A 16,737-nucleotide genomic window follows, 5' to 3' on the forward strand; every position below is an offset into this window, starting at 1 on the left:
GTGTGTGTGTGTGTGTGTGTTTAAGGCGACTAGGCGTAATTGTTGTTTAGAAAGTTTTCAATCGGAGGACAATGTCTGTCTATAACAATGTAATCTAGATAGATTGTCTAGATAGACCTCAGAGAAACAGAGCTGTACAAAAAGGAAGGGAATACAAATAAAACTGATCAGTGGTGTCTGAAACGTTGTAGGAGAGCATTAGGAAAGTATATATTTCCCTCTCCTTCTGTGTACCCTGTTGGTCTCCCTGTGGTGTGTGTGTGTGTGTGTGTGTGTGTGTGTGTGTGTGTGTGTGTGTGTGTGTGTGTGTGTGTGTGTGTGTGTGTGTGTGTGTGTGTGTGTGTGTGTGTGTGTGTGTGTGTGTGTCACTGCACAGACTAGAGAGGATTATGTAATCTCCTCCTCTCTACGTGCTTAATGAGAGGTGCAACATGGCTGCTGGCCACTAGGCTGCTAGATGGAAGTAGTTCGTATTTTAAACTGTAGAAGGCGCCCTATTCCTCATCTCTTGTTCTAAACACAACCATAGATGACTGTCAGTCTGTCATACAATAAACACTAACTCAACTCAACTTTCCACTTACCTACGACGGTCAAAGTATGAGTTTTTATTTGTTATACATTTTGAAATAATGAAATAAACATTCTGCATAATGACTTGAAAATGTAGGCCTACTTTTACTTTTGGTAATACAGTATGCACATTACTTATGCCAATACTTGTGTACCTTTTCCACTTATGTTGCATCTGACATGAAAAAGAATACTAATATCAATAATAGATACTAATATCAAAAAGAGGGATTGTCCACAGAACTTCAGAGTTCTGTGGACTCTGAAGTTGCTTCTTGTTTATTCATCGTCCAACAAAAGTATAGATCCTTAATCAAAGTAAAAACTCCTCCTGCTGAGGTTCTTGTCCAATTCTCAGCGAATAGCATATTTTCCTTTTAATGTTGAAATTACAACATATTAATTTAGCTCCAGGACGGAGGGGCCATTCAACCTCCGTTTCTGTTGGAATGACCAACGATTGAAAGTGCGTAAGCCTTTTTATGGCTCAGAGCAGACCCTAAAGCAAGCTCACACAATAGAGGAGGCAAGTGGCACCATTAACCTAATTCAAAAAGAGTCAAGCTCATCATCAGCTGAGTGCCCAGCGTTGTATGTCAAAGTACACGTGACAATAACCTCCTCATGTAAGTGCATATTGCCAGATTTATGGTTAGACTCCAAGGCTGCCTAGCAAGACAATCAATACATTGATTCACCAATCAATACATTAATTTACCAAACACCTTAAACCCCGGAAAGTTAATTTGGAACTGGCTTTTATGTCAAACTTTGACCTTTAATATATTAACATATTAGTTCGTCTATATGCTTCACAACCCCCCTTTGTGAGGTACAATACTACCTCACAAAACTTGACGAACTAATATGTACATACATTAAACTCGATGTCCATGTCAAGGACTAATGAATATACAAATTGAACATCAAAACCTATTAAAATACACATTATAACCATCACACAATCACAATAAGAACAAACATATAGAATACATAGAATAAAACACAAGGCTTATGAGACATAATCAAATACAACCTTAATAGTCCATCAATGAAATCAAACATTCCCCATGACCTCTGTTCCTTACAACCCCTGGGACAAAAAATCTCAGCCACCGTAAGTGATCAGTCCATGGCTCCATTATTTGGTATGTAAATGAACAAGTCTCGGATCAATAATCAGTCCCACACATCATATACCAGAGGCTGGACATATATAAGGGTATTATTTTATAAACCCCACAATTACTCTAATTAGGGGACACCCCCCTTTCATAATTTCTTTCACCCAAGATATATCATCACACCCAATATATGTATGCCTCAGGTATCAACATAAATCATCATCCCTAAATAACTTATATCAGTACAGTACAGAAATGCAAACAAAAGGAAGTTACTAACATTCCCGATATATCAAATTATCTCATATCAGCCCTCTTGCAAATCAAATATTGCACTACTGTATTACCAAATTTGAGAAATACTGCACTGCATCATTCAGATTAATCAAATCAAATCAATCAAACAAACACATGAAGTAATCATTGTACATATTGTATTATATGTGTATCAGTTTGTGTGCATGTCATAATCTAAATAACTCCTTTGGTTGCCTACTTGAACATAGAATGAACACACTTTGCTCACATCTTTACTCATCTCTACTAGCGTATAGTATTTTCTTCCAGAGATTCTTTCAGTAATTTCCAACATCCATTTTGATCTACTACATTCCATGCCCTAAGTTTTAGACACACATCTATCAATTCCTTATTATGTACGCTTATTCACTATGAGTGTCATGAGTATTTTTGCGCCTAAAGATTTCCAAGCCTGTATTGGGTCTTTCATTTAGTCTCATCAACTTCTAGCCATTAAGTTTCACTGCAAAACATCAATTCTAGTTAGCAGTTGGTCTCAAACCTTAAATTATCTTTGTCATGTTCAGTCTTCAGTCAGGAATCATGTGGAACCATGTATGTGTTCTTTAGTACGTGATATATATATATCTATATATATATATATATATATATATATATATATATATATATATATATATATATATAACCTATGATCATTTGGAATAGCAATTATATCACGGTAAACAATAAGAACTCTCTAATCGTTATGTGTAGGAGGCCTCTACCTCACCAGGTCATTAATTAGACCACTCTATTCATTTCTATACTGTTATTCCCTTTTTGGTACTCCTAAACAAATTCGTTACACACACCCATGACTGAATAGTAGTATTTTCCATTACCTCATTATGTTCAAAGTACATGAGAAATTTATTTTCCCATCCTATGACTTATACTTTTCGCAAGGTCAATTATATACTCTTACAAGTCAGATTATCTTTTTCTTTTCCTTCCAGCAACAATGCAACACATACATTTTTGAAGATCTCCTAATCAACCAAAACCTGTACAAGGTAGCATAAAGTCCTAGCACCTTGATGGTCTATACGTCTCAAATATATTTTCTGTCTGATCCCTGAGTGAGATAATTCATACCAAAATAAAACAATACCTCCCTAGCAATCCACCAAGATTGCAGCCTTAACTTCCATAACATACTTAATCAAGGCTGCCTAGCAAGACAATCAATACATTGATTCACCAATCAATACATTAATTTACCAAACACCTTGGAAAGTTAATTTGGAACTGGCTTTTATGTCAAACTTTGACCTTTAATATATTAACATATTAGTTCGTCTATATGCTTCACTTATAACAGAGTATTTGTACAATTTAGGCATTTACACTTTTAATCCAAAGCGATTTACAATAAGCAGACCTGATTGATACTTTTACTAAAAGATTTGAGTACTTATTTCCCATCGCTGAAAAAAAGAACAGATCTACAAGCTATCAACAAATCGCTATGCGACGCGTCGATGGCTCGTAGATCTGTTCTTTTTGGCAAGCGGCACCGTGGTACTGCGGAGATAAAGCGTGTCACGTGGTACGCCTTCATCTCCTATAAACATCCCATCCATTCAAGCCCGGCCATGAAGGGCTGAAGGCGTCTCGTACCGAGGGGGCAGAAAGAAGACGTGACCGGCCTGTTGTTTTCGCTATTTCTTGTGATCGGTCGACTATTCAGGACCTATGAAGCATATTTCTTTCCGGAACAAAACAAATGTCTAAATGCACCAGGAAGAGCCCAGTTCTGCTTGTTTTTTCGACCATGAAGTTGTCCTAATCCCGATTACGAACCAAGGACCCAGACACGTCAGAATTGCACAGAAAGGACCGATCGAGATACGAGACTGGTCAACATTGTTTTGGGGGGGATATTTGGTTTAACTTGGGCTAGTTAATTAATAACACCGGGGCCATAATGGACGCAGGAGGCTGCCCGCTAAATGGCAGCGGCGGTGGTGGCCCCGAATATGGACACAGTCCCGGGATGATCACGCTCGAAGACCTGGAATCTTTTGACGAAGACCCGCAAATGGATTCGGGGCACGGAAGCCTGGAAGACGAGGGGGAGGCTATGGAAGATGAGCAGCAAGGGCGCCTGCTCAACTACTGGCAGGTCGCTGCCAGAGGACACCAAGTGGAAGTATCTCCAGGTAAACAAAATGAAGAGTGGTGGGAGAAAAATACATTGTGAGTGTCGGTGACTCGGTGGTCGCGTCTTTAAAACCACATTAAGATCAGTGGTGGAAAGTAAGTGGTTACTCAAGTACAATTTTGAGGTATCTTTGCTTACCGGAGTATTTTCTGTTTTCAGTACTTTTACTTTGCACAGGATTTGAGGATTTGAACTGTCTGGTACCGTACGGGTACCATTATTATTCGTTGCATGTTGAAACGGTGTATTACAATGTAACAACTTAAAACTGACTGTGGCGTGACTTTAAATTATGCGTCAATACGTGTAGCTTATATTGTTTCTTAGAAGCTGCATAGAAGTTGCTCAAGTTTGACAACTCGATGCAGGCTACTACACGTGTATTGTCTACTGTCTAGCTGGAAGGACTAGTTGATTGTTGATATAGTCAGGAAAATCTAGGTCGCTGTGTACCTTTCTGGTGGGTGGGCTCATGGAGGCTGTACTAGGAGTGTTTATGTTTTGCAGCAAGGTCTGTGGTACCAATATATGGCACAGCCAATATAATCCTCCTGCTCACGACAACAGGTCTAAATAGAAACAAAGTATGGGGTATTAGGTATTACACAGGAGTGGGTGAAATTCGTTTTTGTACAAGCCACAGTTTTCAGGGTGGGGGGACAAAGAGAGAAAATGGAAAAACGAAAGAGATGTACAATACATTCACTCAGCATAAAAAGCAGCAGGTATGTACATATCTGTCAGGTAATAGTTAGAAAAGGTAACACACACACCAAATGGCTGTGGCAAGGTGCTGATTACTGGCAACAAACTTTAAAAAGAAAGGAAAAGTGTTGCACACTGGCTCGGAAGATCTTTTTATTATTATTTTATTTATTTATTTTTGACATTTTGCCTTCAGAAATTGAATGAACGTACGTGTGTTTATTCTGATTAAGGCCAGCAGGCCGAAACGCCAATAAATTAATAAGGAAGATAATCCAATTTGAGGAATCGGGAATAAAGTCCAACATAAGGAATAGAGACGGTCAGAGAGAGTAAAGTGTCCCACTCCCAGTATGGAGGAGATTGGGAGGCTAATGCATTAGCATCTAATTACACCGTGGCTGCATATCATGAAGAACCAGCCTAATTATTCACATTTTTCACACACTGTCCTAGCAATTCTACCTGCTAAGTAACTCAAATAACATAATTGTAAATGTATCAAAGTTCGATTCATCTAATCTCTATCAGTGATATACTATTTATAGGCATCAATGAACAATCTGCATAGGAATGGTGATATGGAGAAAATCAAATTACGAATTTGATATTTTGATTATAATTATAGCGATATTATCAATACAGCCCAGCCCAGGGGTTGACACTAAGGTCTCAGAGGCACTTGCCCATCGGGCAAGTACAGGTCATGTTCTACTTGCCCGAAGGTAATGCCCACTTGCCCGAAAAGTAAATCGTCCGTTATAAAATGATAGGTACGATTTTAATTACCGCTCAATTTAACACTTATTTCTTTACTTTCTGGGGCTGTGCGATAAAATGTCATACCTCAATACCTCCAAATCCAAATACCAAATACTTTAGCTATGATTGAATATGTCTATGGTTTCACACTTGTTATTTTATATTGTGTGTAGCAACAGTAAAAACAGCACATTATAGGTAAATAGAGCTCTTATTTTACATTCCACAGACCAGAAGACACAGCGCACTGGCCACGTTCAGGTGTTTAGACAGATATCTCGTGTTGTGTTTATAGACATTTCTGTCCCCTCTCAAATGAGCACTTGCCCTGTCGGGCAACCTGAAAGCCAACTTCACCTGCCCTGATGTTTTATTTACCTGCCGGGGGCAGGTGGGCAAGCCTTAGTGTCAATGCCTGCCAGCCCTACTCTTGAACCATTCACATTTCTAAACAGAGACTAAGACAATGCAACTGAACATATTAAAGGAGTAATTCACCCCCAAAATGACTTTTTTTCTATTGATTACTCATGCCATGGAGACTTTAGTTCAATAATATTATTATTTTGTGTATTTGTCGCAAAACAAAAAAAAGAAAAAACACAAAAATTATAGTAAATTTACCCACATTGATTCCGGATGGGGACCCACATGCATTTGCAGAATCAATGGGGCGTACATTTGGGGGTACATTTATTGTAATCAAATTATTGTCTTAGGAATGGGACAAAAATATGCGACAAAAAATATATATATTATTGAACTCAAGTCTCCATGGTGTGAGTAATAAATAGAAAAAAAGTCATTTTGGGGGTGAACTACTCCTTTAACATCTGTGCTTCACTGCTTCAGTTCCAACAGGTTGTTTGTTGTGATTGTAAATGTCAGTTAAGACTGCTGAACTCTCTATAGAGATCAGCAGGAGAGGTGTTACAGCGGGATTGTTTGAATAGGCTGAAGTTGTAACTCGTGCCTGAGGTACAAGGGTGTCAGGACAGGACATAGTGACCCAGATCCCCCTCCTCACAATCCACCCTGAATAGCCTTCTGTATAGCTGAAGTCAGTCAAGTCAGGTGAACTGTCGGTAGACGGACAGAGGTCCTGGAAATAAATACAACTGCCAGCTAATTATCCAGTTCTACACCCTGCCCTTGCCCCAGGCCAGAAACTGTGGTGTTGGGGGGTGTGTGTGTTGTGCGTGTATGTACTGTATGACCTACTTGCATATAGTGCCTGGAATGTAGACGGCAGACAAGGCACGCCGAGTTGAACTTTTCAACATCTCTTCGGCCTCAACCAGACCAGCAGCTTATCTGATATCTGATTCCACATTCAGCTGTCCTTAAATTTCAAAATATGAAATGTATGTCCACAACCCAATAATGGACTGTAATGAATGAAATAAAACTACATTGTTGCCTACAGTATGCACATTGTATACAATATGCAGTAGATGATCAAATATACGCACAAAAAGTTAGCAAACTTAACTTCGGTCCATTATATCTCCCCTTTAACAGTACCAATTGATATTGTGTTTTATATCATTTTTATCATTGATAGTCAGCTTCACAACGATGTACAGCTTGTAAGCATTGGGCATTCATGGAAGGAGCAGCACAGTTAAACATGTAGGTAGCGCCCCCCCAAAAATATGTCAGACTCTGTAAAGGGGACCAATCAACGATAAAAATGATATCAATACCATTTGGTATTATTCAAGGGGAGATTAAATAATGGACCAAATTTTTACCAAATTGTGGGGCTATTGGGGATATACAAGCTGCAAGCTTATAGATCTGCTGTTTTTGAAGAAGCATGAAAATGTGTGTGTGTTTGTGTGTAATAATACAAAATAAAAATAAAGTTTGAGCGGGTCAATATTTTCAAAGACTTGCACAAATTGTCATGATTTTTCAAAAATAGCAGATCTACAAGCTCATAGCACGGCACTCGGTGCCACACTATGAGCTTGTATCTGCTATTTTTGATTAGCAAAAGTATAAAATAAGAATGTTTGCAAAAACATTACAGAATAAAGTTACTGCTAAATGATGACCTAATATATGTTTAACAAACCCACCCCAAGTCTGTAACCTGGCCTGTTTGAAATATTTTGAGGGAAGTAACTATCAAACAAATGTTTCATAGTTGAGAGATGTTTTTGTAAATTAGCTGCTCATTGAGAATCCAATGACACAGACTGTCACATGCTTCTCCCACCACACCTCATAGTCTACAGCACTAATTGAGGATTTAGCATGAAATCACACAAGCTGGTGCTCTGAGAGTCAGAAAGGGATTAACTAGCTTGGCTGTACTGTCTGGTACAGAGGTTTTGGCATCTAAATCCTGTCCAGAAATACTGCAGTTAAGGCAACAGGGCAACAAGTGCAAAGTAAACTTCTTTACTGTCGTGTAACTGGCAGGGAGTTGGGGGGTAACACAGTTTTGTTTGCTCATTTTGAGTTAAGCGCAAGTCCAATCTGGCAAGCCATTGTCAAAGAAAGGGGGACGCCCACTCGGTCTGTCCCTCTTCCTTTGAAGAAGCGTAAGCTATCAGAAGCATCTCGAGAGAATGGGAGCTAGTCTAACTTGGTGACAAAGTGATCATCTAACACCTGTTACTAGAAAAGAGCAAACGAGCAAACAAACTTGATTCCACTCTCTCCCAGTAATAATACTGTAAGTAGCCTTTCACAAGGTATAGAATTTTGTATCCTGCTTTCCACGTATGTGGAAACAAATATGGCTTTGTTAATTACAATGGCTCCATACAAAGCTAAAGGAGGTCAGAGGAGCACAATCCATCACCTGACATGGATGCATTATTTAATCAGTGAACAAAATAAAATAGTTTCCCATTGCGATTCAGCCATGCGTTTAAGGCATTGATTCTTATAGCTTTCCTCTAAGTGGTTTTATATACTGTTATATATGTTATACTGTCCGAATTGCAAGTATCAACCCTTTTCTCATTTCAGTCATTGCCAATGTTGCAGGCTATAGTACGTCATTGCCAACCCCTACCGTTTGGTCAGGGGCAGACAGTGACCAAGAGATGCAATGAATCGTAAGCTAGCAATAGTAACCATAGTAATACACAAATCCCCACATTGTGAATTACTGGCCTGATGATTCATTGAGCTTCTGCAGTAAATCGTATTGTGAGAATGCTGACATCTGTCTTTGAGCTGATAAGATGTAAACAATACAAATTATGATTCATATAGTCCGTTCCTCTAAACCTGCTTGTCGATATCAGCACAGGATTAGTAATAAAATAAGCAGATCAAGTTTTGCCTGCATTGGAATGGAGCAAGGTATGCCAGAGCCACATGCAAAGATCCATAATCTTCATTGTAATTTATTTGAAAAATGATACATAACTCCACTCAACCTACCACAGGTAGGGAATCTATTAAAGGACATTTCATTTAAGTTGCCTTAAATGGGATCTATCACGGACAGGATTCTCTGTATGTCATAGACGTCAGCACAGACAGAAAGGGTAAAAAGTGTGTTATGATCATTCTGTGTCAACATTGGGTGGCTCCAAAAGTGCTGCTATAGAAACATGGATGGTTGTGCGTATGTTATACTTGACAGTCCTCTCTAGGTTGGACTTTACAACGCTTTTGCTCTCGGCAGCTGGTCACAAAGTGCTAGCTGCTATAGAAACAGAATAGTTTGCTCTCATTGAAGAACACACAGAGGAAGGCAGGCAGTCCCCCAAGACTTTTTCCTCTCTTGCCAGCCAGGAACGATAGGAAGTGTCCATTTTGAGCCAGTCACCTGATCAATGATTTACAATGTAAAGCAGAAGTCCTCCTACTGGTTAAGCAACACACCAGCGAACAGATATGCCTACATAAATGTGTAGTTGACCAGCTTAATGCATGGTTGGTATTGACCAGATTGACTCTTAATATTACATTCATATTCATTAATCACAGAATAAAAAAGTAGTGCACTTTATAACGGCTAATGATGAAGATGAGTCTTCCCAGAGAGATGTGCAGAGTGGTATGGTGTCTGCGCATCATGTGTCTTTCAAGCTCAGCAAATGCTTTGCATCAGTACTAGAACATGCCAAATACACTACAGACCAAAGATAAGCTTGCATTACCCTCTCGCCGTTTTATTCAAGATACTTAAGGCCTACACCATTTAAAAATGTAACATGCATAATTTAATCCCTCAGATGATTACATTTGTGACTGGATCTCAATATATCAGACAATTGGAGGGTTAGACAATTGAAAAAGTAACTGTACTCTGGGAGCCGCAATACCAAAACCTTAATTGGTTTAATACCTTTTTATTTAAAAAGAAATCCCATAAACATCATTTTAAGTTCAAACGGTAGTCTGCTTCTAGACATACAGCAATTCAAACAGCCAGTTGAGTACATTGAACTATTCATCTGACATTGTCAGCCTGCTGCTGATAATGCCAGAGCGTATACCTAGCCCTGAGCAGGTTTCTCCTCTTGCCTCAGCATCAGTTCTAATAAACATCATTGTCTGCATCATGCTGATACAGTGTCCTGCAGGGAGGTGGCTCTTCTCACGCAAGCTACTGTACCAACACCACCAGCCAGAAACCTTGGATGTAACCTTACTGTAGAGTCTAGACAATGTAAAACGAATAGTCATAAGACATAAATAAACGATTGTACTGCATGTTGTATACGTAATAAGAAATGTATCTAGGACAGACATTCCCATGGCAATTCTGTTATTTCGTGTCAAACTGAAGTGGAAGTGATAAACACACTGGGGCCCACTTTAACATGTTCGTTCAATATTGAAAGCAATAACTTATTTGCATCCCCCCAGCAAAGTTGCTGGCAGTGAACATGGAAGTTGGGAGCTTATGAGTGAATCAGATATCTTTATTTTTCCAAACATGAAGAATGGCAATTCATTCTATACATGATACACTCCTTGTAAAGTATGCACTATGCAGGCAAAGTCAGGAAGTACGTGACGAGAATATCTTGTCTTGTGCAACCAACACAAACAGACTGACACAGCCTCAGGAAACAAACAATGAACACAATAAGAAACACAAGGCTCGATATTATCTTACCCAAATAATGGTAACAAGTCAAGTCGTTTGTAATCTCTCGAGACAGCCTCAGAGTCGCTACGGGACAAGTGGGCAGTCCCTTTTCATGACGATGGCTAGCCAGAATGAGTCGTTTGCTACTACTAACTAGTACTAAGCAGTCTAACATAATAATTCAAGTTGTCCTGACATTAGCCAACTCATTTTTGTTTTGTTTTTCTGACAGAAATGGCCCAGCCCATCCAGCAGTTAACCACTAACAACCACGGGCGTAGTGAGAGAGAGCAGGTCCCTTTCTCACTCATCACACGCAAAGAAAAAGTAAGTATTTCCTCCTGCAATTGTCAATTTTGTAATTGAGGAGAAATGAGCACGAATACATTGAAGCCCACTGCGCAGTGATGTGGCCATTCAGCCTGATGCCACCTGCCTAACAATTTTGCCATTTTCCTGCTTCATCTCTCTCTCGACTAAGGGGTCCTTGGCCTGAAAACGTTGAAGACCCCTGATATAAATTATAAATCACATTCCTAACATTGTGGTCAAGAAAAACAGAGATGATGAGTCTTCAGATTATGGCTGGAAAGTTGGGAGTGTGCAGTTTTGACTCGACTGCAATGGTTTATTCAACAGTTTGGAAGCCAGGAGGGAGAAGAGTCTAGGAAGTATTTTCACCTAACGCACATTTCATTTTATGAATCAGTTAATTAGAAAACAGGTATTATGAATCATGATCGGCCGCCAAAAATAAAGAACACATCATTGTCTGTCAGCGAGACACTACTAGACACAACTACTGTGAGTGGTCTTATTTTCACTGAGGCAAAGACAATCCAACCACCTACTACAATAAGCTCCATAATCTCCTATGGGGAATGTATAAATAAGAAGGTCTAATAGGTTTAACCTGAGTTAATTACTTACTCTTGGAGCACTGTCTAAAGTGTCTATTATTATATACTGGTTCAATAGGTTCACTCTAAAGGCCAAACTAAACCTTGATTTGTATGTATTATTCTCAATCACAAGAAACAACTAGGAAACAGTTACATCTAAGGAATAAGGATGCAAGAGCATCCAATCCAATATTATTTTATTAAAAATACAAAATATGTTTAACCTATTCGTAAAATTCAACGCACTGATAGCAAGTCCTAATAAAGTTAACTTCTGTCTCTCTCCACCTCTGTGTTTGTGTGTCATCCGTTTCCAGTGTGGGGATGTTCTATATGAGAAACGCTCGTATGAAAAGGCCAATTGGGCGTGCATCACAGTACGCGAAGACACCTACGAGCAGAGCATCTGCTATGGCTTCATGAGGATAATGAAATACATCTGTGAGCAGAATTCCTTAGGTGGGTCCACAAACAATATACAAAATGACCTAAAACATTCTCAAATTACTGTCTTAAGCAGTAGGATATCATTGGAGGGTAGAAGAATAGAACCTGCACACTCAAATGCTCCAATAAATTGCAATGACAATGTTTCAAGCCTGGGCTTTTTGTCGGGTCAAACTCAGTGATGTGCGTATTCTGTATCAGGATGTCATTATAGGGTGTACATTTTCTTTCCGTCCTCCTCCGCAGGTGAATATCTGGGCATGTCTCTGCCCATTGTCACGGTGGTGCACACAGATGAGAGCCGGTCTGTGATCTCCCGTGACGTCACGGTGGGATATTACCTCCCCACTAACTACCAGGCCCAGCCCCCGCAACCCGTTGACAATGACATCGTCATAGAAGTCTGGCCCGCTGCTGTCGTATACACAAGGTAAGTAGAAAAGATCAAGTTCACAGTTTACCATGAGAAACGTCCGCGTCCGTGTACAGTACACGTGTAGACATTTTTGGAGCGGTGAAAGCGCTCCCAATGAACAGGTATATCCGTGGGTATGTGGCTGGCTGGCTGGCTGTGTCCGTCCGTCCGTAGTCTGGCAATACCTTGAGTGGCCACACACAACACACTAGTTAAAGGAGGGGCGCTGTTTTGTGCAGGCCAGGCACACTCACCACTCACTCACAGGCACAGTTTACACTCACTCACTCACATAGGGTACAGCTGCTCAAATTCACCGCTCCACTTCGAACCGAGGTTTGATTTTTATGGGTTTCTATGGGTTTGCTGCTCTGACATCACACTCTGGCTTCACTGTGATGTCACACTAACAGAATCCCTTTTATGCCGATATATGGAGTTCCCTGATGTCATCAATATTAACAGTTCTACTGCCATATTTATTATTTATGTATTTGTGCTGGTGCCATCAAAAAGTAGCTGTTGTTATAGAAAATTTCCAATCATTTTCAGTGGACACATATACAGTATATGTACTGTAGCCAAACTGACGGCAGGGGGCTGCCTTATGCAATGAATGGATGTGAAATGGCCCTCCCCTCTTTCCGTCGTTCAGAGCATAGAAATGCATAATCTAGATCAGGTCCACAGAGAACAGCCAGGAAGTGAATTGGACATCCATTCATGTTTACGTGTGGTGGAGATTTTGAGGTCGCTTGTCGCCCTGAGGCGTCTTACTAGTAAATAGTAAATACCACTATGCCGTTCTCTGATCAGAGCTGACATTGGTGAGATGACTTTACAGATACGTAAGGAAACACTTTAACTTCATTGTGGAATTTTTGAATAATGTAAACATGAAAAACAGCAGATCTACAGGCTCATCTCTCTCTTCCCAGGGCTTTTGGTGGACCGACCAATGAGGTGACCATCGTCGACCAGATCCATGCCATGGCCGAGGTGTTGGACGCTCCCAATGCGTGCGCTAACGACTCTTTCATCATAGCTGGCTACACCAACCCAGCTCACACCAACCGTCGGAACGAGATCTGGTTCCTGGAGCGCTGAAGGCTACACTAAAGCCACATTTATACTCTGCAGTACGACACGTCATTTGCCGACGTGTTCAAGAGAACTCGTCTTCAAGATAATGCGGCAAGCGACACCATCGTGCGATGGATTATAAATTACGTTTTAACAGACCTCCCCTCACTACATGCAGCAGCCATTCTGACATGCCATATCAGGGCAAACACAGCTGGAGCCATTCGTTTTCTTTAGGCATTTCTGTGTGCCAGAATGCAGGAGTTGTTCATGCCCATTATACACAGTAATGCCTAAAATAATTGATGTTAGCGCACTTCAAAATGCCTGCTGTGAAAAACGTATATATTCATCTACTCTTTTTCGACAAGTGTTGCTCGAAAATGTGAAATTCTTTGTCATGCTAATCAGTCAGAAATAGGTCCTTTAAGTCAAACATCCCTTGTCGCAAGGTAAAGGTTTTAATTATCCTCGATCTCTCAAGGCTAATTAAAACAGAAGTGTGACCTATCTATGATCCTTGACAACACCCATCATATGGGTCCATAAACCTAGCCTGTCACCCAGGTTCTGTTCAGCTACAGCCCAAATGTCCACCATCCTCCTTCAAAACAACTACCAACCCTATAGATCTTCTGTATCTGCATAGTACTCACTTCAATAGTGAATGCTTCTGTGGATAAAGTCCCTTAACAGACTCCAAAATAGATTGATAGAATGTTTCATTTTTTCAATTGAACTGGAATATTTATCTGATTCAAACTACAAATGAAAATGCCATACGCTTCTAAATCCTGTGCTTTCCTTATCTACCGGTTTGTTCTAGTCAGATATTGGAACAGGGGAGATCAAGTAAAGGTTATCTGTAGTGAGACAGTTTATGAAATGGTTGCTTGTGGAACCATAAAACAAGCCTAACAAGGTAAGATGCAAGTATTCACAAAATACTAAACAAAAGAAAATAATTAAATAAACATAAGCCTACAGTATGAATGTAAAGTATGTACAGGGAGTTTGTGAATCAAATTTGATGTTACAACAAACCAAAATATGACAAAGTCACTGATTTTGCTGAATGACAATCAATAATGCTGTTTTGCATATGCCATTTCCTCATTTTTAAAGTCAATGCATTCCTCATTGAGTCATTTCTATGGTCATGTTCTCACTCACAAACGCGCACCCCACAACACAAAATAGAAGGCTATGTGCCCCTTTTGCTGTTTCAACGTACTGCTCTGTGTCAATGTTAGTATGTGTGCACTTCTATATGCGAATTACCACTGTTGCTGAGTAGATAATGCAACACTGAAGAAAAGACCTAGAGCACATAGAGAATTAGAACTGAAGTCACAGTTAACATTTTTTGGATATCTCTTTTTCTTTTTATAATGTTTTAATAGTTAAAATTATTTGTGTTGTATTACCAATTTTAGAAAATGTTACAAACTAAAATACAAGAGTGAACCTCAAGGAAATTATTTTCAGTTAATATTTTCGAATTAAGCAACGTGTGTAAAAAAAAACCACATGAAATATTCTGTGATTGTGCTATGTGTTGTACTTTATAATTTTTTTACAATTTACAGTATATGTTTTGAAGGAAACCAGGAGTTTGTAGTCAGGTATTTATGGGAATGCCAGTCAACTGGATATAAATTGTATCCATGGAACCAGGATCTGCACTTTGCTAAATCACTGTGTGAAGAATAGCTCATGAAGACAGATATATATTAACAAGAATCACTGCACAACCAGTGATTTCAACCAATCCATCCCTTTCTATTCTGTGTATGGAAAAGAGGTGTACATTATTTTCTACTTAAAGCTAAAATAATACAGAAAGGTCTTGAGACTTTACTCTATTTGCATTCTTCTCAAAAGTCATCAAAGGAAATAATACAGGTTAGTCTTTGACTGTTGCTTAGTGATAAGTAAAGCGGGATCGTCAATAAAGAGACTCAAGATTCCACCACTGCAGGGATATGGCATGACAGTCATAATGACACGTTGGTTGTCCTTGAAGCCTGCATGTCATTAAAGGGAAAATCAACCTTAAATAGTACATTTTCCAGAAGTTGAAGAAATATATTACATTTTCTTTCTCCTTGGGTGTGATGTCTGGATGAACAGAACAGAGCAGAACATTGAAAAGATTCTTTGCATTGAGCTGTAAACTATAACTTCAATTAGTTATTTAAAAAAAAAAAAAAAAAAAAAAACGTTGGGTTGATTTCCCCTTTAAAACAGCCTTGGTATATGGGAACATCCAGTTTGAGGATTGTACTTTTGTTGAATTTTGCTTATTTTGTCAGTGTTTTGTAACTGTGCTGTAAAGTGCAACACCATGGGAGCTACTGTGGTTTTCAATGTTTTGTTCTATGAAAAATACTTGTTTCCTTTCTTTTAACAATAAAGTAATGTTGCATTTTATCTTTGGTTAATTGTCTTATCGTTGTATGGATGGAGAAAAGCAGAAAACATTTCAACAAACAAACGAAAAGCACAACCAGTGTTTGTTTACAAAAGTTCTGTTTTGAGTTGTCACATATTGCACATAAGTTTGCTACACATCATTGTTGTCGGGTTGAAACCGTATGTCCAAAATCGTTCCTTTACGGGAAATGGAACTACATTCTTTTTTTTTTTTTTTTTGCATCTCATGAGTTAAGGGTGATCCCACCTATCTCTTTGGTCTCAGCTGACAAGCTGTGTCAACCACCATGTGCTTACAGTATAATGAATACACCTTAAGGTCAGTGCATTAATGAGAACAGCATATGTGTCAAACAAAGGGGTTCACACTCCATTATGTAACCTCTGAAACATATAGTGTAGCCTCTTCTTCCCCAAGAAGGGGAAAAACTTACTGTAGGCTCAATTACACAGTAACATGATGAGCTCTCACAAAGAGGAACACAATCCACACACACACACACACACACACACACACACACACACACACACACACACACACACACACACACACACACACACACACACACACACACACACACACACACACAATTGTTTGTCACTGTGTACATGAACATACATTACTACTTCAAGGGATCTTACAGTTACACAACCAGCTGATGATGAGACCATTCCATCCCAAACTGATCAATTGACTTGAGTCAATAGTAATCTTTGCTTTCTAGTATCATCAAAGGTAATCTTAACTACTTAAACCA

The 16,737-nt window shown here is 39.3% G+C and overlaps 2 protein-coding genes across 2 annotated transcripts in view; one reads left to right on the top strand and one right to left on the bottom strand.

The window, feature by feature from the left end:
* The window catches only part of fancm (FA complementation group M), a gene marked incomplete at its 5' end in the record, with an annotated part of 63,299 nt that overhangs the window by 40,488 nt on the left and 6,074 nt on the right, over positions 1-16,737 (bottom strand). The gene's annotated exons all lie outside the window — the stretch shown is intronic.
* On the top strand, positions 3,605-15,893 carry soul3 (heme-binding protein soul3). Its single transcript, XM_080751352.1, has 5 exons — positions 3,605-4,159; positions 10,929-11,023; positions 11,916-12,057; positions 12,292-12,475; positions 13,399-15,893. Exons 1-5 carry the CDS (start codon positions 3,925-3,927, stop codon positions 13,565-13,567), a joined length of 825 nt encoding a protein of 274 aa, XP_080607478.1. The 5' UTR covers positions 3,605-3,924; the 3' UTR covers positions 13,568-15,893.

This window comes from Nannobrachium achirus (assembly GCF_963921795.1).
Source record: "Nannobrachium achirus genome assembly, chromosome: 20".
NCBI classification, from domain to species: domain Eukaryota; kingdom Metazoa; phylum Chordata; class Actinopteri; order Myctophiformes; family Myctophidae; genus Nannobrachium; species Nannobrachium achirus.

Excerpts from the sequence above, each read along its gene's own strand:
- soul3 (XM_080751352.1), top strand. The coding sequence starts at position 3,925 with ATGGACGCAGGAGGCTGCCCGCTAAATGGCAGCGGCGGTGGTGGCCCC. Across the intron at positions 11,024-11,915 it reads TCATCACACGCAAAGAAAAA|TGTGGGGATGTTCTATATGA; the intron begins GTAAGTATTTCC and ends ATCCGTTTCCAG. Across the intron at positions 12,476-13,398 it reads GCTGCTGTCGTATACACAAG|GGCTTTTGGTGGACCGACCA; the intron begins GTAAGTAGAAAA and ends CTCTCTTCCCAG.